The 21591-nt window shown below is 40.6% G+C and overlaps 1 protein-coding gene across 1 annotated transcript in view; it reads left to right on the top strand.

Moving 5' to 3' along the window:
* The first annotated feature begins 355 nt into the window (after positions 1–355).
* The window catches only part of ptprk (protein tyrosine phosphatase receptor type K), a 106975-nt gene continuing 85739 nt past the window's right edge, over positions 356–21591 (top strand). The window contains exon 1 of the mRNA XM_053336491.1: positions 356–639. Within this exon, the coding sequence (XP_053192466.1) occupies positions 555–639 (85 nt within the window). The 5' untranslated portion in view covers positions 356–554. The remainder of the gene's footprint in view (positions 640–21591) is intronic.

Raw genomic sequence — 21591 nt, 5'->3', positions numbered from 1 at the left:
TATGCAAACATTCAGATAAACAGTAGCATCACATACAAACCAGATTTAAATAACATAAAATGAAAATGTTTTAATTAATTATATTAATTTAAATATTTACATACAATTAAAAAACAGAAGTATACACATATACACAAATATAAGCAGGTTTCAGAGAAAAAAAAGTTCCATAATGTTTAAATAGCGTTTTAATTTTGTTGTTGTTTGATGAACTGATTGTTTTTTTGTCGTGTCAATCAACTGTGACGTCACACACACTCTCTCCCTCTCTACCTCCCTCCCTCTCTCTCTCTCTGTAGCTCTCACCCTCGCGCGCGCGCTCGCTCCCTCACTCCGCGTGAAACAAAGTGTAGTGTCCGCGAGAGCCCGTAGGAAGCGAAAAGAGAGAAACCGGAGAAAAGAGAGAATGGGGCGGTTGACTCCGCGACAACAGGAGGAATAATAACCCATTAAACAGAGAAATAAAGAAGACTGAAGACGGAGAAACTCGCAGGGAACAAACTTTCCGGAGGGGAAAACAGTTACAGACTTCGCAAACGGCCACGGTTTAAAACATGGATACACTTTTCTCCTTTTCCCCGGGACTCCTGTTTCTCCTCTCCACACTTTTATCAACCGTCTCCGGTCAGATACCGACAGGTAAGGACAAACACAGCAACAACAGACAGTATTGAGTGTTTTTTTTGTCTAAAGAGAGGAAAGTTTAGACTATATTTCGCCTTTTCTCCATCTCTTTACGGCTTTAAATTCCTGACAGGTGTGTTTGAGGTGTAGCAGAAAAGTTAGTCTCCGTGTTGAAAATCAACCGTCGTGCCTGTTTTATCGTCTGCCGTCTGCTTTTAAATGTCATGGGATGCGGGACGTAACGGTTTAAAGGGGGAAAAGGACGTATTTTCACTATTTCAACTGTTGAAATGTGTGAAAATATTTCTCGTTTCGTGCGAGGCGTAGGAAAGCCCTTACGTGAGATAGTCGGTGCTTGTTTGAATTCAGCCTGTTTGCCAAGTAGGTTGCGCTTACTTACCTACACAAATGACTAACACTGACCAGTATCTGCGAGGTGAACTCTGTCGTAAAGGTTGAAAACTAAATTGAAATATTTCTGCTTGTGTTCACATCGTTATCACAGCACTCCGGACTGGGGACATCCTTAATAAACCTAGTAAAGAGGGTGTCTTTTTATTAAAACACAGGCTAAATTGACTGACAGTGATGATAAAGCGGGATAAGATGTGTATCATTTGCAGCTTTTATATGGGGGGTACCGTTTAATAGCGTGCGTTTTAAGCAGCATAGAGTAGGCTAGAGCTTGAATAGAGAGAGGAGCCGATGAGCCGTGCAGCCTCGCAAACAGCGAGTAAATGGAGAAAAAGTTAGTCAACCTGCAATCACTGTACTGTAATCTGTATAATAGGCTATCACAAGGATTTCTCCTATCTATATTTATGACAGTGATCTTTTTCTTCATGGTATATCCATCCTGTGGCTATCTTACAGTGATCTGTGGCATTCAACAATGACTTTACCTTGACTCTCATTGCACTTAAATGCATGCAGGACTATTTTAAATTTCTATGCCATCATCTTCTATAGCTTGTGATGTGTTTTAAGTCTTTCCTGGAGGACTGTAGCGTCTTTTGTCCGTCGGGGAATAGAAAAATAGTCGGTTCTGTTCGCAAGCGCTTTGCAAACCAAATGAGCCTCTCCGACTCCCAACTTTATTCGCGCTGCATGCAATAAAACCTAATGGTTAGGAATAGTCTGTTTGCCGATCGCCTGTTTTTATGAAGGAAATTATGTTCTTGCACCCGTATGATTTGATTTACGGAGAAAAAAACATGCATTAACACGAGACAGCGGACTCAATTCCGTCTCATGACTAACTCGCGTCTGTGAATATTTATGATGTCAGATGTGATTTAATTGACTGTTTGTAAGGTGGAGATTGTGCAAAGTTAAAATAGTCACAGTTAAGCTGCATGCAAGCGTGTGCTGTGTGTAATATATTTATTGCATTAAACTCTTCTCCTAATTTTGCACTCAGTTTGTAAGTAACCCGCATCGTAAAAATGCGTCTGCACCTCTCCTTAGTGTGTGTGTGTGTGTGTGTGCAGGAACACGTATGCGCTCTCCGAGAAGGGAAAAAGGCTCCATTAGTGCTGTTTGATGCTCTTTAGATGCGATGCTTCTGCAAAAGTTAAGCTACAGCTGTGGTGGTGCTGCTAGTGTTGAAGGTCCGATCTGTCCGAAACAACTGTTTTGTTTTCTGCAGCTCTCTACGTCTCCGCGCAACCCCCCCCCCCCCCCCCCCCCCAAAAAAAAATCTCTACCTGTGTCTCCTTGTCTGCGTGGCTGCTGTGCGTTTTTATTTCCGCATTCAGCAGAACCCAACAGAGAGAGAGAGAGAGAGAGACCGGGGTAGAGAGTTGTCAGAAAGTTGACCTCCAGAATTACAATAAAGCTGCAATAAAGGACAAACCAAGCTCCATTTAAGTGCTGGAAATAACCAGAAATACTTTTTTTTTTAAAGTCGTCCTCTGCTCAAGCTTGTTAATGATTTGCATAAAAATTAGACATTAATTACCACTTCATCTGAGCTTTATTGCCCCCCCCCTCCTCCTCATACCCTATCCCTGTACCCCATCCCTACCCCCTCCTTCTCTTCCTCTCCCTTGTGGCCATTTGGTCCACAGGGTAACAAATGTGTGGAATTTCTTTGAGGCCTCTTTGGGAATTTGAGTGCAGTTAATTTGCAAGTAAATACTAGTGACTAGATGCTGCTTTACAGCAGGGGGTGGGCTATCATTAGTGTGGAAAAGGGGGCTAAAAAGAGAAAACCTGAAGTGAGTTGTGACACTGAATAAACAGACATTGCCTCATATGTGGAAATACAAAAACAAAGATGCATGGTTGTTTAATTGGAATGAATGGGTCCAATTGTTTAGGGTCAAATACCTCCACATGACTGCAGTGTTCTCATTATTATGCACTGTGAATCCTAATTGTCATTTTTGGCACAACAGATCCTTGCATTTGGATCAAAAAGAGGCCACACTGGACTTTCCTGACCTCCACAGTCATTTTTAATCCCTGACAGCACTCAGAATATTAAATAAATGTATAACCGATGAGGCTGATAGGGTTAACGGGCAGATCGTTAATACAAACAGTGTGAACTGTCACTGAGAATAAGTGGCGAGTGCTGGATTAGATGCCAATAGTGAAGGAAATCATAGAGAATCACAAGGGAGATGTGTGTGGTGGTGGTGCTGCATCATTACTCGTCTCACTCTGAAATCACAGACAAGGACGAGAAACGTCAGGATTTAAAACAGTCTGTCATGTATTACCAAAGTCACTTTGAGTTTGTGTTAGAATGTCTATTCTCTAAATCTGGCTAATTTCCTTTTTTATCTTCCACTTTCCCATTTAGAAAGTCAAATAGAAATGATGGCATATGTGTCTGGCTCTTGTCTGTGCTTATCATGCTGCTTTGCTGCAGTTTTGTTGTGGCTTATCACTTACACATTCAGTGTATTAAATGTGAATCAGCTTGCGTGTGTCTTACCGCCTTTATGAAGTCAGTAACTGAGTTTATGTTAATTTGACAACTTTCTAAATCTGTCTCCTCTCTGATCGAGTTGTGACACAGATTCCAGGCGTCTTTAATCTTAATGAAGTGAAATAATTGTTTTCCATTACTGTCTCCAGACGAATTAGAAGGCTGCCGCTGCTACTGAGCATCACATCTGAGCTGGTTTAATTATAATTGTAAATTATTTATGTAATTTGAACATTAGAACCAAGTTGGTTTAATTATAATTACTTTTCAGCTCCATTTGGAAGATGAAATAAAAATGTGTATTTTCCCAGCGAAAGGCGAGAGAAAGAGAGTGATTTTGAGAAAGAAGAGAGTAGGGGGGGGGGGACAAGAAATGTAACCATTGGTTTTTGGCCGTGGGCATCTCCTCCACTCAAGAGACTGTGAAAACGGCAGGAGGGAGTGTGTGTGTGTATGTATGTGTGTGTATTTTTCTGTCATGTCCTCTTTGTGTGTGTGTGTGTGTGTGTGGAGCAAATGTGTACATCAACTCGTGTGTGTTGCTGTCACTTAAAGAGAGAGAGGGAGGCTGATGCTTTTAAGCCCTCTGGAGTACAGTGGTACAAAGACAAGCATGTTTGCTTCTCATTTAGATTCATGTGAAAATGCCTCCTCATTCTACTCATGCCATGTAAAATGGCATCAAATCAAAGGCTGTTTTATTTATTTTACTTGTTAAAAAGTACGGCTTCAGTCCGCTACCATGCCAATCCTGCTTAATGTCTGCTCCTCAAATCAAACACCACTTTGCTCACAGCCAATCTGCTTCTACGGATTTCAATTTAGTGATACATTTAAAAAACTCTCTTTGAAAACACTGGCTCATTTCTTCAGTCATTTGGGGATGAAGTCTGCAGGCACACAAGTGTGTGTGTAAAATGTAATTAATCTGTTCAGAGAATTCATTAGCTAATCCCTCATTAGACTGCACGCATGTGTGTGTGAATGAATTTGAGGATTTGTGTTGGAAAATGGGCTGGCGTCACGTAACGACACTGTAACCTTCCAGTCTCTTGTTGTCAGAAAGTAAGTTTGAGGGAGGAGGTGAACATGTGGCCCTTCCAGATGTTGATATGTTTACATTTAAAACATTTTATAGACATTTTTATTATAAAAATACAAAATCAGAGCATCTTTGTCAACTTGTCCCATCAATAACTCTGATACATCATGGCCCATCATTGTTGCTTTGCCCCACCCCCCAAGATGGCATAGAGCTGCAATTAACACTTCCATCATTATTTTCTGTATTAACTGATTAAACATTAAATCTATTAAATGCTTGAAAATGCCAAAGATGTTCATCATAACTTCCCATAGCTTGAGGTCTTTGTTTTGGCCAGCCAGTAATCCCCAAAAAATCAATGTGATGATATAAAATGGAGAAAAACAGCAAATTATCACATGGAAGAAGCTGCCACAGAATGTAGATTAATAGATGATTCATTGCAGCTCTAATTATTGATAATTAATTTATCTCTTCTCATCCACCTTTCCCTGAGGTGTTTTTATCAGCCTCTGTGACATTTTATTCATGTTCACTTTTTATTCTTTACTTTTTGGTCTTTCTGGTGGAGTTGAGTGATGAAACGGTGGCTGGCAGCATGACACAAATGCATCGTCTATACTGTAGTAGAAACAGCAGCAGGCACCACAACGTCAAGGTGCTTTTAATGAGCCTTCATCGCATCTTCGTGTTTCCCGAAATCCAGACTTTTCCAACTTTTTTTCCAAATTTCCGGCCTTTTTCACTCAGAGTTTTTATGATCAAATTGAAAATGTGCACAGAAACAGGCGGATGGAAATGTACCTAACATTATTAGGTAAGCAGCCTGTAGGAACGGGTAGATGATGGGCGCGAATCATCAATCAGCAAGCAGGAAGTCAACCAAGAACATGTTCAAGTCTCAATGGAAATGAAGAGACGCAATACATCCAAAACAAATCCACAATCCAGGAAATATCACATCCCTGATGAATGATGGTATTAGTCCAGTATCATCAATCTCTCTGCCCTGTTTGGCTCCGGTCACAGCTGTCGGTACAAGGGGTCCTTGAAACACACTGCTGCCCCACATACACACACACACACACACACACACACACACACACACACACACACACACACACACACTTACACACATGACTGGCTAATGACAGATTAAGTAATCAACACTCTGAGCTGATTAATTACATTACAGAACACGCACACACACACACACACACACACACACACACATACATACACACACTCACACACACACATACTCGTTCCCTCATGCTCACACAGACACACATGTGTGTAGCCTCAATACCAGTTGTGTAGTTTAGTGTGTGTGGTGATGAGATAAGATAAGATATTCCTTTATAAGTCCAACAATAATAATAATAATAATAATAGTATAACAGCAATGTAGACATAGGAGATTGAGAGAAGTGACAGCAGGTGAAGACAGTCTTGGTAAAATGATTATTTTTAGGGTTACCACAGGGTTAGTTGAGGGCAGAGAGGAAAGGTTGAGGTCGGCCATGTGTTGTTTAAAGGTTGCAGGAACTTCAGGAGTCATCAGACCAACACTACTTCTAAAGAGATTTTCATGTCCGCTAAATATGAAGCTGCATGTTTGCTATGGGTGCAACGATTCAGAGTTTCTGTCGTCAGTTGCGTCACCTGGCTGCTCACTTAGTTTTTAGCACCACAGCAGTTCTCAGCCTCATGTTATCTTCCATAAAATGATCTCATTGACTTCCACACGGTGAGATGTACTGATTTTTAAATTTGGGGGGAAAAAAGAGGGAAGTGGTATCAGATTTGAACTCACTATCAGTATCTCATATGTGACTGTCTGTGCATGCAATCCAATCTAATTCTTTCTTATTATTCTCTGTTGCTTTCACTGGACCCAGCTCACATGGGGCGCGCTGAGAAGGGTGAGTTACGACTAGCTACATGTGTTACCCTGGTTGTTCCTGTCATCGTCATTAGCTCACAGTCCTCACCTTAACTTTTGGATTCTTTAGCTGTTTGTGGACGTCGTGTTTTTATCCACGTAGTCTTTTGTTTTGTCATCCCGTCTCTCTGCCGCCGTGTTTACTAACCATCCCATTTTGACTTCATGCTCATTTAATAGTGTAGTGTCTTACACCGTTTAAAGTATGTAGTGATGTTTGGATGTTTTTCACAGTATGAAAATGTTACCCATGAACTGTTTGATTCAATGTTGAGGTTGTTTGAATGATTTGCAGGTCATTTCAAAGCTATTTCACTCCCTGCTAGTCATCTCTACGGTGACAAACTTAATAGAATTAGGGCTGAATGATTCTGGAAATATATCTAAATTGACTGATATTACAAGTGCGATATGATTTGCAATATACGAGGGAATAATCGCTTTTGCATCATTATTCTCGTTTTCATTAAAAAAACATGTTAAAATGATTATGGTGTGATTTCCTTCAATCTGTAGACTGGCCAGGACACTTCTGTATCACAGCAGTATTTAATTCAACAAATAAAATGAATTGTTCAGCCCTAAATTGAAGTGATGAAATATTGGGAGCTCTCTCGTACTGGTGTACCGTCGTCTGTCTTTGTGACTCTGCCAATCAGGCTGCTGGTTAATCTGTTTGCCATTTGTCTGTGTGTCTTCCTTCTAGTCTGTGTCTGTCTCTGTCTGTGTGTAGTTAGACAGCTGTTTGAACTTACCAGGTGCTGTTTGTTCAGTTGAGCTTTATTAAAGGAGTTACTTTGTTCTTTTCTTCTTCTTCTTCTTCTTCTTCTTCTTCTTCTTCTTCTTCTTCTTCTTCTTCTTCTTCTTCTTCTTCTTCTTCTTCTTCTTCTTCTTCTTCTTCTTCTTCTTCTTCTTCTTCTTCTTCTTCTTCTTCTTCTTCTCCGCCTCCTCCTCCATAACTGTCCACTTTAGCAACCACACACATCCTCCCACTTGGTCTCACACATATCCTCCATCTTTTTCTCCTTTTCTGTTTTTTTCCCTTGTTCACACACAAACACTCCCAGCGGCCGCTTGTTAATGAGGGACTTGTTTTTTCATTGTGAAAGTGACAGGTTAGTAAAATCCGGCACAGACGCTTCACACAGCACAGACAGACAGAGATCACTATGTAACTGCAGTTAGGTATCCCACAAGGCTTTGCTGTGACAGCGCCAAAAATCAAAGCAAATATGAGGTTTGTATTTTTATTTAGAAAAATCAAAGAAAATATAAAAAAAACAACCTCAGTTTGTTTTTTGCAAGGTCACAGTCCGGTCAATGCTTAAAATATGAAAGAAGATGCTCAGATAGTTTTTTTATTCTGTGTGTGTTTGTGTGTGTGAGTCAAACACAGGATTGTGCAGTGCTATGCACCAAAACAAAAATGATTTAATACAAAAATAATAGAAACCTAATGAAAGCCCGGCAGGGCAGAAATACTGTCAGTTCTTATTAAGCAGGACAGGTTCTTGAAACTGGTTTTGGCAGGTTCTACATCTGCTCTCACTGTTCCCAGTAGATTCCACTCAACTCAGTCTCCAGTGTGTGTGTAACTACTTTCAGTACTCTGTGAATCATAGTTTGTAGATAAGATAAGGATTCATAAAGGTGTACAGTAGCATTTCAAAGCAAATGTCAAGTGTGTTTCACTGTAATTTGAAGGGTAGTGTGTTAATTGGCTGTGGTATGCTACATATTTCCATATATCTCTAACAGAGGCTTTATTTTTCCTGATGTTACAATAGGTTGATCACAAATATCTGCAGATCTGATCCTCCCAGGTGTCAGCCTTGGGGCCGAAACCACAAATCTGAAGTTTTCCTCTTGTCACAGTAACCAAACCCTGGCTCTGGCTCTGCCTTTCATGTTTGGCAAATGTTTGATGATGGCGGGGTCAAGCTAAACCACTGAGGACAAAAATACACGGTGGTTGGGGAATTCTGGTTGCTCAGTTGGCTAAAGTGTAACCAACTGTACTGGCTGCAAATCTGCTGTGGGACTTGTGCCACATTATCACTCTTGTTCTTTTCTCAACCTCAAAATAATCTTGAAAAATAGCATTTCAATAGGAATATCATCCAAAGTGTGATGCTTTACAAGCATGTGCCTTTTTTAAGTGGCCTGTGTAGGGTTATATCTGCCACCTTCAAAGCTATGGCAAAAACATGGTTAAAAAATGGTTTTAAAGCCCTCTTTCAAGTTAGTGAACAGTAATCAAAATTCAAAAAACTTTATAGTCTATGACAGGATGCTAGAAATTTGTCTTAGGTTAGGTGCTCACAAACAACATAAAATATATACCCATGAAACACAAATAAACCATAAATAAATGAGAGCAGGTGTGCACGGCTGCATTAAAAAATAGCAACAGTCTATTTGGCCTTGTTTAAAATGGATATTGCAGCATGAAAGCAAACTAATATCACAGCTGAAAAGCAAACAGTCAATGTTGTGTAGAAGCATTTGTGTGTCATTTCAGACAATTAGCAGGTTGGGCTTCTGATGTGAACCAGGCAGCCAGTTTGTTTACCCCAAAAACCTTGTCACTAGAGGTCATTTTCTCCAGCAGATTGGAGATGTGGTACGAGGCGCTTGCCATGTTGGCACTGTTAGCCGTTAGCCTTTTGCTAGCAGACTATGCTCCATCACAGAGCTGAACTGATAGAATGTGCATTATAGCAGGATACTAACAATATCTGTGTAAAAGCAGATCGTGGAGACATTTTTAATTGTTCACATCTACTGCCGTCATATCGCACACCCCTCTCTCCTTGTGTGTATGTTGAGTAAATGTGACAACCAAGCTGTGTGTGCGTGGAAATGTGCGTGTCCATGTGTGTGAATGTGGGATCGAGGCCTCTTTGTGTTAACCTTCAGGTGGACTGGGCTTATAGACACAGCCAAAGGGCTTGTGTGTGTGTGTGTTTGTGTAGCTATAGGCAGTGGCTGAAGTGGTTTCCATTAGTCCAGTTAAGAAGACATCTGTCATGAGGCTACAACATACACTCAAACACACAAAAGTAGCCATAAGCAATCTATGTGCAGTATACCACATTAAGTCTCATTCCTGATCTCTGTGTGTAGTCTTATGATGAAATCCCAGCGGACATTCAGGCATATTGCTGCTATATGTTCTCTCTATATCTCAGATAAAAAAGGACATGATTTCTACTGTCCTTACATTCCTTTCAATAACTCCTTTCCTCGCCTCTTTAAGCTGATTTGAGTTGAAGAGTAGTAGAAAGCTTTTGAGATCTATAAACCTCTATACATGTGTTTCTCTGTGTGTGTGTGTGTGTGTGTGTGTGTGTGTGTGTGTGTGTGTGTGTGTGTGTGTGTGTGTGTGTGTGTGAGAGAATCAGGGGCTTACAGACAGATGACCAGTCCATTAAGATTATCATCTCCATCCCCCGACTATGTATCTTCACATCACCACGATGCAGCTTCTCTTTCTGTCTCTGTGAGCAGAGATTTAAAATCTTCTAGCAGATATTCCTGAGCTATCTTTTCCTCTAAATGATGTTACATCATTTTTTTCCCCCTTTATCGGTTTGCCTGCCATCCTAATCTGTCGTTTGGTCCGTCCCTCTGCCTTCCTGCCAGCCTGTCTGAGGATGACTAGGTGACTGCAGACACATGGTCAGCCCTGACAGCGATCATGTGCACGTATACGCACCTACAGTCAATCACAGTGAGAGACAGGCTGTGTGTGGGAGTTTCGGAGACAGACATTTAAATGTTGGAACATCCGTCTGTCTGTCAGTTTTCTCGCATATCTACCTCAGCCTTGATTTCTGAAACACACTCTTGGATGAAGTCATAGTAAATAGTAAAAGTAAGTCCTGCATGTTACAAATTCAAACATGCATAATAAATATAAGAGGGCTACAGCTTTGTTGACTTAGTTTTACTAGTATTAGCAATAGTATTTCATTAAAAACAGAGAAATTGTACTGATTATGTACTAATAATTCCAACAAATGTACAATGGAATGTTGTTAGAATTATATCAGTTTTTAGACTTTTTTTGAGGGCACCAATTTATTTTTCATTAAGCCCTCTAAACGTCAATTTAAAAACATGATTACCTTTAAAACCCCTAAACAGACCACATGCCAAAAGCAAATTTTATGTCACTAATATCCTGGAAGAAAGCCAACAACAACTACAAGATATAACTCAAAATGTGCTCTATCAAACAGTTTAAAGGACCGTTAAAGGGTTAAAAATAGGTCACTTAAACACAGTGTATTACTGGCTTGCATCAAAACTGAAGCACACAGCTCCACCAACAGTTTAGACTGCCTGCAGATCCCTAAACTAGTACCTCCAAGCAGTCAGATTTATTTCCACGCATTCATAAAACTAAACAATAGTTTCTCCACGGTTACCATAGATTAAAGAGTCAGGACACCTACTGAGGCCTTATTTCACCCTGAGGCATGTCTGTTTTTAAGTGAGCAGCACTCAGTTGAATGCTCGTGGGAAAGCCAGGCCATGATTTCCACTGCCCCGATTAGAGAACTGCAGAGTTGTTTGAACGGTGCTCACAGTGTGTCCTTTCCACTGGAAATGATAAGAAAGAGAAGACAGCGCAGTGAAATTCCCAACGGACGCACGCACTGCAGAGCAACATGTGAACGTTACCAAGAAAAAACACCAAAATAGGACATGAGAGGTTAACATTGGGGAAGTAGCCTTGAGATTCCTAACATGAAGGTATTTCTTTTTTTTTTTATAACAACAACAACATACATTCACACTCACTCACACACACACAGAGCAGCACTCACTACTCTGTGATGTTGATACTATGTAGACTCCACCGTGTCTGGTGGAGTCGAGCGAAATCAGTCAGTTTAGTCAAACAAAGTCTCTCCTCTCCTGCTCTCCTCTCCTCTAAACATATCCATGTACGACTCCCTCATCCCTCCTCCCTCCTCCCTCCTCCTAACGGTTACTTTACCTCACTCCCCTCTTCTTATCCTCATCCCCCCCTTTTCCTTGGAATTTATGGCTCACTAATCTAAACAAAGCAACATAACGTTTATCAACCCCCTCCCACCACCACCACCACTATTCTCATGTTCTCTCTCTCCTTTTCTCCCCCTTGTCCTCTTTCTCCCTCATCTCCAATGCTCCTTCTTACCCCCCCCCCCCCTCCCCTTCACCGTTTCTCCCATGTCTGTGTTTCCCCTTCTAAAGACCCACAACAAGAGCAAGGGTGGGATTTCATGTTCCCAAATCTAGACTGAATGGTGTTGTGTTACAGGGATAAAGCATGTGGATTCTATTTAAGGTGGAAATAGCAATTGTTAAGAGAATTACACTCAGGAGCAACTTTTGGAATAATAAAAAAAACGCAGAAACAGTGGGCTGTTTTTTAAAAATAAGATGAGAACAACCCAGTTTGTCTAGAAAACTTTGTTACTTGTTGGCCGGAGCAGTAGACAGCATTCATTGAATCACCAACATTACAAATCTTTTCCTCAACTAAATGTACTCATATCATCATTTTCAATAAATAGATACAACAAGATTTGACACTCCACCAGAAGTTTAACCAACCAATCAGCCATCAGTTCAGCATCGTTAACTCATCATTCTATAATTAAACAGGAAAATCAGATTGGAGACAATATGAGAAGGGAAATTAGAGCTTCAGAGAAGGGTTGATGAATTGATTAGACAATTGACTATTATGATTTTGATAATTGATTAATAGTTTAATTAATTTTTAAAGTAAGATTGCCAACCCATTTCCTGCTTTTCATATGTGTTCTATGACTGTAAATTTAATTTTCTTGACTTTTGGGCCATTGGTCAAACACAACAGATCATTTGTGGACTTCTTTCACTGTTAAATGATGTCTTATAGTCTAAATAATTAGTAGATTCATTGTGGAAATGGCAGCCAAATGTTGTTAATGTCTCTTCAAAGCTGCTAAATGAAATGGTGTATCTGTCTGTTTAATCTGATAGCCCAAAAAATTGAAGAACAAATTCTTCTCTCCAGTGTCATGCTGGCACACAACACTCTCACCCCTTCATCTCTGCCTCACCCCCTCCTATCTTGCGTCAAGGTCTCTCTCTGTCTCTCTCTCTTGACTCTCTCTTGCTATCTCTCACCCTCTTTCTGGAATGCTTTTGTTAGTGTTTTCTCTCTGCTGTGTTTTCAGTTTAGCCAGATTTACTGTGACTCGCACACACATGCACACAACCCCCCCCACCACCACCACCACCACCACCACCACCAAATACAAGTCTTTGTAGAAGAGACTGTCTCATTTTATTAAGTGGCTAGGTTAACTGTCACTATGTCTATAGTGGGCCAAAAGTAAATAACGTGTCCGTGTGTATCTATGTATGTGTGTGTGTGTGTGTGTGTGTGTATGAGCAAAGGGAGCTGTCTTGTTGAAGTAACGGTTAGCAGATACAGAGCTACCTCCCCATGACATAAACTGTCTCTTACACTCAACCTCACCCAAATACACACACACATGCATACAATACTACCTTAACTTACAGCGTCGCTCTGTCTTATAGTGTTAGTCCCTCTCTACAAAGTGAGCTATATGAAGTTGAGTACACGTTTGAAACAGAACTACTGCAGTCTGCGTGTGAATGTCTGTTTAGTAATACGAACAGACTGTTAAACTCTAATAATAATGTGTGGAATATTTCCCTGCTGCCAACATAACAGAGATATATATTTATAATGACTAACTTGTCTTATAGTTATTACTAGATAGTATATTATTAGTTTAATAAGAAGTAATGGCTTTTTGAAACCTCTCTCCAGTGTCTATTTGTTGTAGAAATGCTGACACAGACACAGTTTGATACTTAATATACCTTAAATGTTAAAAAGCCATCTTTCTGTCACCTCCAGCTACATCTCTAGTCCCTTTATTTTGTGAGACAGTACAGCTGTTCATCCAATAAGGGAGATTTCATCAACATATGTTCATGTTTATGCTTTCAAAGTTTGCACCAATATAAAGATGTAGCCACATTAGCACCAATCTGTGCATACAGCTCCAACTCTCATTCACTTTAGTATAATTAAAGCTCATAACAGAGATCGACATTGATCAGATTTATACACATTAGCGCCATTGGCCAATAGAAACAGTGATGCATTGTGTTTGACAGTGTGCCATCACCCTGTGTAAGTTCAATATACCAGACTACAAACTGTAGCATCAATCTCTTTCAAGACTTTTTTCCTTTCATATCAGATCCATGACATATCGCACCTTTTCTGGTGTGAGTGCCGATAGATTACATTGGATAGAAGGCTAATGTGTCTGTATCTTAAAAACAGTGATCTCTGACGGTCTCAATGCAGCAGCAGAGTTGTAATTAGCTGTGATTTATATGTAGCATTTGTGACCCTTACCCTCAAATTACTGGTGCAGTTGTCTGCCAGCAGTCTGATTTCAGTGAGAAGCCTTTTATGGTGTGATCAGCTGCACTGAAACTAAGATGAAGGAAAAAAAGAAGATTTAGGTATTTTTTTTAATGTCTTTGCATTTCTGTGTGGATGTAAACTGTTAGATCTCAAAACACCCATCGTGGGCATTTGACTAATAGACAGCATTTTCTGGCTTCCAAGGGCTAGTAACTACCACTTTATGATTGTAGCAGCTTTGCTCTTGAACAACTAATTTAACCTCTGTCTGAACTAGTGGCTCTGCTGCAGGAGGACCAGTAGAAATCTGCGTGGTTAGAGTGTGTCAGCTCCCAGGTGTGTAACCATGTAAATGTATAGCAGCATGTCTATTCCCTGGACAAATAAAGGTTAAAGTCAAAGCATGAGCTCGCTCTGCCTCTTTTGTCTGCCGTTTGCTCTCTATCACACCTCCCCCTCCACACACACACACACTCACACACGCTCCAGAGGCTCACATACCTCTGGACGGAGCGAGAGCGAGAGTGAGAGTCAGCCACATGTGGTTTTGGTTAGCCACACTTTCCCCTTCGCACTGGCCCCAAACTAACCACTTCTACTTTACCATGGTCAAATACATGTGTATGTCTCCCATTCAGCATATGCCACTGTGTGTTTGCTTGTAAATCTTCCCATACGTGTGTCAGTGTTAAGTAAGTGTGTGTTTGTGTGTGTGTGTGTGTGTGTGTTCGTGTGTTCGTGTTCGTCCAAGCCCGAGGCAGATTTGAGTAGAACAGTGAATCAAGGTTAGTGGTCCAATGAGAGCAGGAAGAGATTGAAAGAGGGACTGAGAGAGAGACTTTAATCGAAGCAGCAGAAGTGTGAGAGGGAGTGAAAGAGAGCCACTGCAGGTTTTTTTTTTTTTTTTTAGTAAAGTCCCTTGCAGCTGCGTGTTTGAACTAAACATAATTATTTCATCAGCACCGGTTATGATGTGGAGCTGGTGATGTTAAAGCTTATCAATGTGGATTTAATAAAAAAACAGGTCAGGTTTTATTTCATGTAGGCTCGTAGCAAAATAATGTGTTGTTAGAGGATCTGCATTGTGTTGCTAATAATAGGCTGTAGTCCATTCTGTACTGTTTGTCTTGTTACCCCTTTGTTCTCTATGGATGCAAGTGGATCCCGCTGTGCTGTTGCAGTGCAGCTTGTATAGGGGTGATGGGAAAGATAGATACACATTTAACTTCCAAAAGTTGTTCTCATTACACACTTTCACTCTTAAAATCCTCACATGATCAAAGTTTGCATCCCGCCAGCCAAGTTCCCTCCACACAGCATACCTAGTATTTCACCAGTTTAATGTCCCTAACATTGCTTTAAAGTTATAGATTAGTTAACTTGAACTTTTTTAGCACAAGTGGAGAAGTTGTTTTTGTTTCATCAACACGTCTCTCTTTGCTCTTCAATGTATTCTTTCATTTAGAAGGTGCCAGATTTGATCTAATTTAAACCCAGCAGTTTTTGATGTTCAAACAGACCAAGCTTAATGATGTTTATTTGTTTTTTGAAATATAAAGTTGTGTCTGTTATGCAAGTCACTGAAGAGTTTTTCACATTTTGAAAGCCTTTTAGAACTTCTAGTAAATGTTGTCTTAAATTAAGGAAAAGAAACACATCCAGATATTACTATGATTATGATCATTAACCCCATAAGTCATGATAACAGTATCATGTTGTGCAGTTAAACATTGTTGAAACCTACACTTTACTTTCACTTCTAATGGAAATCCCACATTTTTCAAAACTATCAAATATTGATGACAAATTTGAGAAAAATAGTTTAAAATGAGATCTCAAAGCTACTTATGTTGAAAAAGGGAAAACTGTAAATAAAGGGGTTAACTAAATTCTTAGCTTAGTCAATTCAAAATAAATACTTCTATATTTAATATTTATTGGATCATTTTGCACCAGAGGGAACTACTCAACATGCAGAGTGTACCACACAACACTCAAGCTCTTCTGGGATTCCTGCGAACATGAGTCACATTAATCATATCGTTTCTTCTGTCTTAGCATCAGAGAAAGATCAACACCCCTAACGTTGCAGCCAACACATCGCAGAACAGTGCAGAACCTCCACCTACTTGCGAGAGGAGATTAACAAATTACAGAGTCAAACGGAGCCTCGCAACAAAGCAAAGAGTGGGCTCGACAGCACACAGCTTTTATGTTTATTCACTTTGTGGCTGTCATGACAAGCCTACTGTCCCGACTTTTTAAGTGAAATCTTTTTTTCTTGGCTGCTGTGAAATCAATTCAGAGTATTGTTACAACATAATGAAGCATGGTTTAGTAAACTTATGCTTAATGTATCCTACAAGTAAGATGTATGTTCATTTAAAAGCTTTCCTTATTTTTACAAAGATGGTTTTATGTGTTTTCAAGGAATTTAAGAACGTAAATCAAAAAGAGCAGGTTAAAGTTGATAGCTTTTGAACATGATAAGCCATGTAGATGTACATTTCAGGCCTCTAACCAGAGTAACACAGACCTGCTACACTATATAATATTTTACAAAATGGAGGAGAATAAAATGGGAGTGTATGGTAGAGACTAGAAGTGGACAGAGAAAAGCGTGTGGGTGAGGGAGCACGAGCTGTTTGAAGTGCGATAAGCAACTACGCGAGAACAGAGCAGCCCAGAGCCGACTGACACAACAAACACTTGCAGCTGCACTCACTCTCATTCCTTTACCTCCTCCATATCTGCTGATAACAACAGAGCAGACACAAGGAGTCAGCGAAAGTTATGCCGGTTTGATAGGAGCTGCCCTCAGATTTTTTGGTTTGTGTTTTGTTTTTTTGTCGCTCTGGTCTGGGTCACGTCTGCGGTAAACGCACAAACATCCTCGTCCTTATCATGCAGAAAACCAAACCAGGACTCAGTGACTCACTTTCTCATCCGGGTATGGTTACTTTGTGACCAGCAGTAAAGACGACAAATACAAGTCATTAACCCACATTCACACAGACGGAGGGAGAAACCCGAGAACTGGACTTTGTCCCTCTTTCCCTGTCTCTCTCTCGTGTGTGTGTGTGTTTACATTGCTAACTAACGGACTGGGATCCTGCGCAGGGATTGGCCGCTCTCTGCTCTAAAAACAGTCTGTTTGTCTTTCAGGCATCTGTTTCTGTTTCACATTCTTCAGCTTTTGGCAGGAGCCGTTAAGATTGAACCGGGGAGGTGTAGTGGAGGGTAAAATGACTTCACCACTTCAGTCAGTCGGCCCACTTCATTTTCACACATGACCCACCTTTTAAAGCCAATATAAATCTTAACAGTGCAAGTTCGTGGTGTACATTATAAGATATTCCAGCCTGAATTATGTTACATGGAGATCTGAGTTGTGCTACACCAGCTATTCATACATTCATTGCTAAATTTGTGTTTGAAGGTGTTCCTAGCTAGTTTCAAACTAGTGATGTAGAAATATGTGTGTTTCAGAGTTGGGTACATGCAGTGTAGAATAAGTCATTTGGTTTAGCTATCTAGCACACACACTACATGTGTGGAGCAACTTGTTTTAATTTAATATTAGTTAAAGATTAGGAACAACTGATGAAACTTCCTTTCATCAAAAGTTAGATATGACCCATATCCAATTAAAATAAGCTCATAGTTTTCATGTTCATACATGATATACTGCTAAAATAGCTAGATTATTATCAATATTGTTCTCATTTGCATTGTATGAGTCATAATGTTAATAATACAGATTGTGAGATACCAATATCTTACTTAAGGTCTCTGAATGTTCTTCCTTTTAAGATATGAACCAATCAATAAGATCAAAACTGAGAAGAAATTAACTTAAGTAAACAAACTTTAAAAGATACTTTTGATGGCCAGCGCTGGAATCATTTTCCTTTAGTTGAAAAATGATTCTCGCTCGCTTGCGTTCATTCTCTGGTCCGTCCTATCACACAGCCAGTAGCATCAAAAACAACTTGCACATACACAGAGCCACTTTTTAGATGTGTAATCAATCGATGTGAAAAAAAAAAATTAAAACATCCTCCTCCTCTCTTTCTCTACATCTCATCTCTTTCTTCTCCTCCTGCGCACCCTCTCTCTCTCTCCTCTATGTTCTGCTGCTCATTATGTCGATCACTCAACTTTCACTGACTCACACTAGTCACACCTCATTACTGACCGTACACACACACACACACACACACATACACACACGGTCAGTTTTCAGTCAGTGAACCTCCATCATTGCTTAATATGGTGTGGCCGGATGTGGACGCTCACTAGTATTAGTTTACGAGAGAGAGAAAGAGAAAGAGAGATAGGAGAGCAAACACATGATTATAATGCTGTTAACTAGACGTCTAGTTTTCAAAGCAGAAGTACCCACACTTTTATACAACTGCCAGGACTTCATCACAAATATCTGATGATGAGAAATTCCAATACAATGAATCCACACATGACTAAATCTCCACAAGGATTTAAGTTTCTATGTGTGTGTGTGTGTGTGTGTGTGTGTGTGTGTGTGTGTGTGTGTGTGTGTGTGGTTGGGGTGGGGGGACGACTAATGACTGGTGAGGCATGGTGAGTAACACACTGGCTATGATGATGCATACTGGCAGATACAGTAGTTTTGGCTAGGAGGAGTGTGTATGTGAGTGTGTGTGTTTATGACAGGTGGTTAATTAGAAGAGTGTGTCGTGTCCTTTCGTATACGTTTTCCACACATGCACACTGACCACGGGCCTGACAGGCAGGTCTTAATTAGTCGCCACGGCTACCGATGATGCGTCCTGACAGTAACCGCGGCGATGATAGAATCTCCTGCCTCGGAGCAGAGAGGCACACTGGGATACACAAGGGGTCCATTCAGTCATCATGCTGCTTGCGTGTATGTATATGTAGTCAATTTTGTGTACGTGGGGAAAGTTGGGATTGAAAAAAATTAGTGTTTACTTTCTTTTTTTAGTCAGGTAGTTAATTAGTCAGTTAGGAAGGGATTACCGAGACACACACCCACACACACACAGAAAAACACACAAACACTGGCATGTACTTTTTGTGTAGTAAACAAGGAAATTGCCTAGTGATTTCCAATCTCTAGGTGTGAAGATGGAATGGCTTCAATCATCACTTTATTCTTCCCCTCTTGGTCCTCTCTATCTGTAACCCTCTTCACCTCATCCCTCTTTTCCTTTATTCATCCCGAGAGGCAGCAGGAGGGCAGAGAGAGCCACTACTATGAAATCTGTAGGCGACATGTTACAACACATCCACAGAGAAATGGTCATCTGTAAAAACAAAACAAAAAAGTCAAAAAAACACTTAACAAATCAAGAATTTAAAGCCAAAATGGAAAAGCAACAAGATGACTAGCTTGTTGTGATCCTTTTTTTTATTATATATAGTGCTTAGAGTATTGCATTCATTATGCATGCAGTGATTTGAATTGGCCTAAATGACAGGCGAGAGACAATTGCTCCACTTTGACAGAGAGACCACCCTCATCTGATTGTGCCTGTGTGTATGTGTGTGTGCGCACACGCTTGTGTGTGTGTGTGTGTGTGGGGGGGGTGTTTGGTTTGCTGGTAGTGAACTCAGAGATGAATCTTAATGGCCATCATTTAACCTTTCACCTCAGCTTATACACACACACACAGGAGCAAAGGCACACAGGAGCATACACACACACACACACACACACACACACACACACACACACACACAAAGAGAGCTAGTTTACTGGATGAGGGATGAAGTGGTGAGTGGAGTGCCGAGGATATTAAGTGAAGTGTGTTTGCGTGTATTTGTGCATGAGAGAGAGTATGTGTCTGCATGTTTGTGGTGTGTGTGTGTGTGTGTGTGTGTGTGTGTGTGTTGAGACAGGTTGATCGGGGTCAACAGACTCAATTTGTGTGTGAGAGCTTTACAGGATCCACTCTTAACAAAAATGGTTGTGCGTGGACCTGACGAGATGAACGCTACATGAAGCTTTCAACTCCCAATTACAGCAGGTTTTCATACATTCATGTGCCAGAAAGGAGTCCTGTTAGATTAATGAAATGTCTCATTGTGTAAGATTAGAGCCAATAAATCGACAATAAATCAGCACGCAAAGCTCTTTTTTTATAGGCTGAAACTTGACACGTTGCGTTTTTGGCCCCCTCCCAGTCGGCGATGTTACAGCAGGTGTTTCCCATCTGCAATCAAAGCTAAAACACCTGCTCCACTACGCAGGTACATACCACCAAACATGTATTTGAAGATAACATCAGTTCAATGCCACACAAGAACAATTTGGAACTGTTTCAGTTAAATGGCCAGAGAAGATGATTAAAGGTTTTTTTATACAGAGCCTTTCGTGATATAAGCATCACCCGCTCGCATGTTGCAAGCTTTGAACATGAGAATGTTAGTGTGTGTGTGTGTGTGTGTGTGTGTATCCCATGTGCAGGGGAGCTGCTTGAATTGTGGTTACATGATGCTAGTGGGTGGAATCTGTCATCTGTGTGTGTCCATCTGGTACGACCCCCTGTTCAACTCCTCCAGCACTAATGCACATATGGACCATACACACACACACATAAGAGGGAACAGCTGAAAGAAACTGCCCGGCCCTCTAGCCTTCCTCCCTCCCTTCTTGGTCCGTCCCCCTCCTCCCTGCAGAGCCTCAGGACTCATCCAGGTGTCCACTTCCCCTCTTCTGCTCTTTTCTGTTTTGTCTTTCGCCGCGTGTTGCATGAAAAGCATTTGGTCCACTGACAGATTTCTTCACAAAATGTGTGATATGTAGTCAGCGTGGAGGACAGTAAGGCACAAGACAGAACTTGTAGATAACAGAAAGATGTGACATGAACAGACAGTGTTTTACTTTGCTATGTGATATTATATTATTTACATTTCTGCTTTCTAGTCTGTTTAACATTGAGTGAGCTAGCCATAGTTGTAGGCTAAATCTCTTTATACAACATACCCACTCTCTTCAAGTTACGCTGCTGTTAATTATATGTTTGTGTGTGTGTGTGTGTGTGTGTGTGTAAATGGAAAAAAGAGTAAAGGATGAAGAAAGTTGAGAAGGGTCAAGAGAAGAAATTAATCTGGGAATAGGGAACGAGAAGAAATTAATAAGAACAGAACTGCAATTCAAATAGAACAAACAGTGGGAAGAAGACGAGAAGAGAGAGAGAGATTTAAGAGGAAGGAACAAATGAAAATTCAGGGAAAGAATGCAGGAAGGGCAGGAGGAAGGGAATAAAAGAAAGAGATGAAGAAGGACCAAAGGAAAGAAAGAAAAGCAGGAGTGCAGTTTCAGCTTCTATAAACCCAGGAGCTCTGAATACCGCTTATTAAGCAGGGACCGTGTGTATGTGTGTGTGTGTGTGTGTGTGTGTGTGTGTGTGTGTGTGTGTGTGTGACAGGGTGATATATTGAAACACACCTCTGTGGAACAGCTGCAATGATGAGACAGAGAGTAGGGAGGAAGAGGTGTCGTCTACCTTCCACACACACACACACACACACACACACACACACATTCATGCATGCAGACGCACAGAGCTGAGCCA

The sequence above is a fragment of the Scomber japonicus genome, chromosome 17 (assembly GCF_027409825.1).
Source record: "Scomber japonicus isolate fScoJap1 chromosome 17, fScoJap1.pri, whole genome shotgun sequence".
NCBI classification, from domain to species: domain Eukaryota; kingdom Metazoa; phylum Chordata; class Actinopteri; order Scombriformes; family Scombridae; genus Scomber; species Scomber japonicus.
This window is presented reverse-complemented; position numbering and strand designations above follow the sequence as displayed.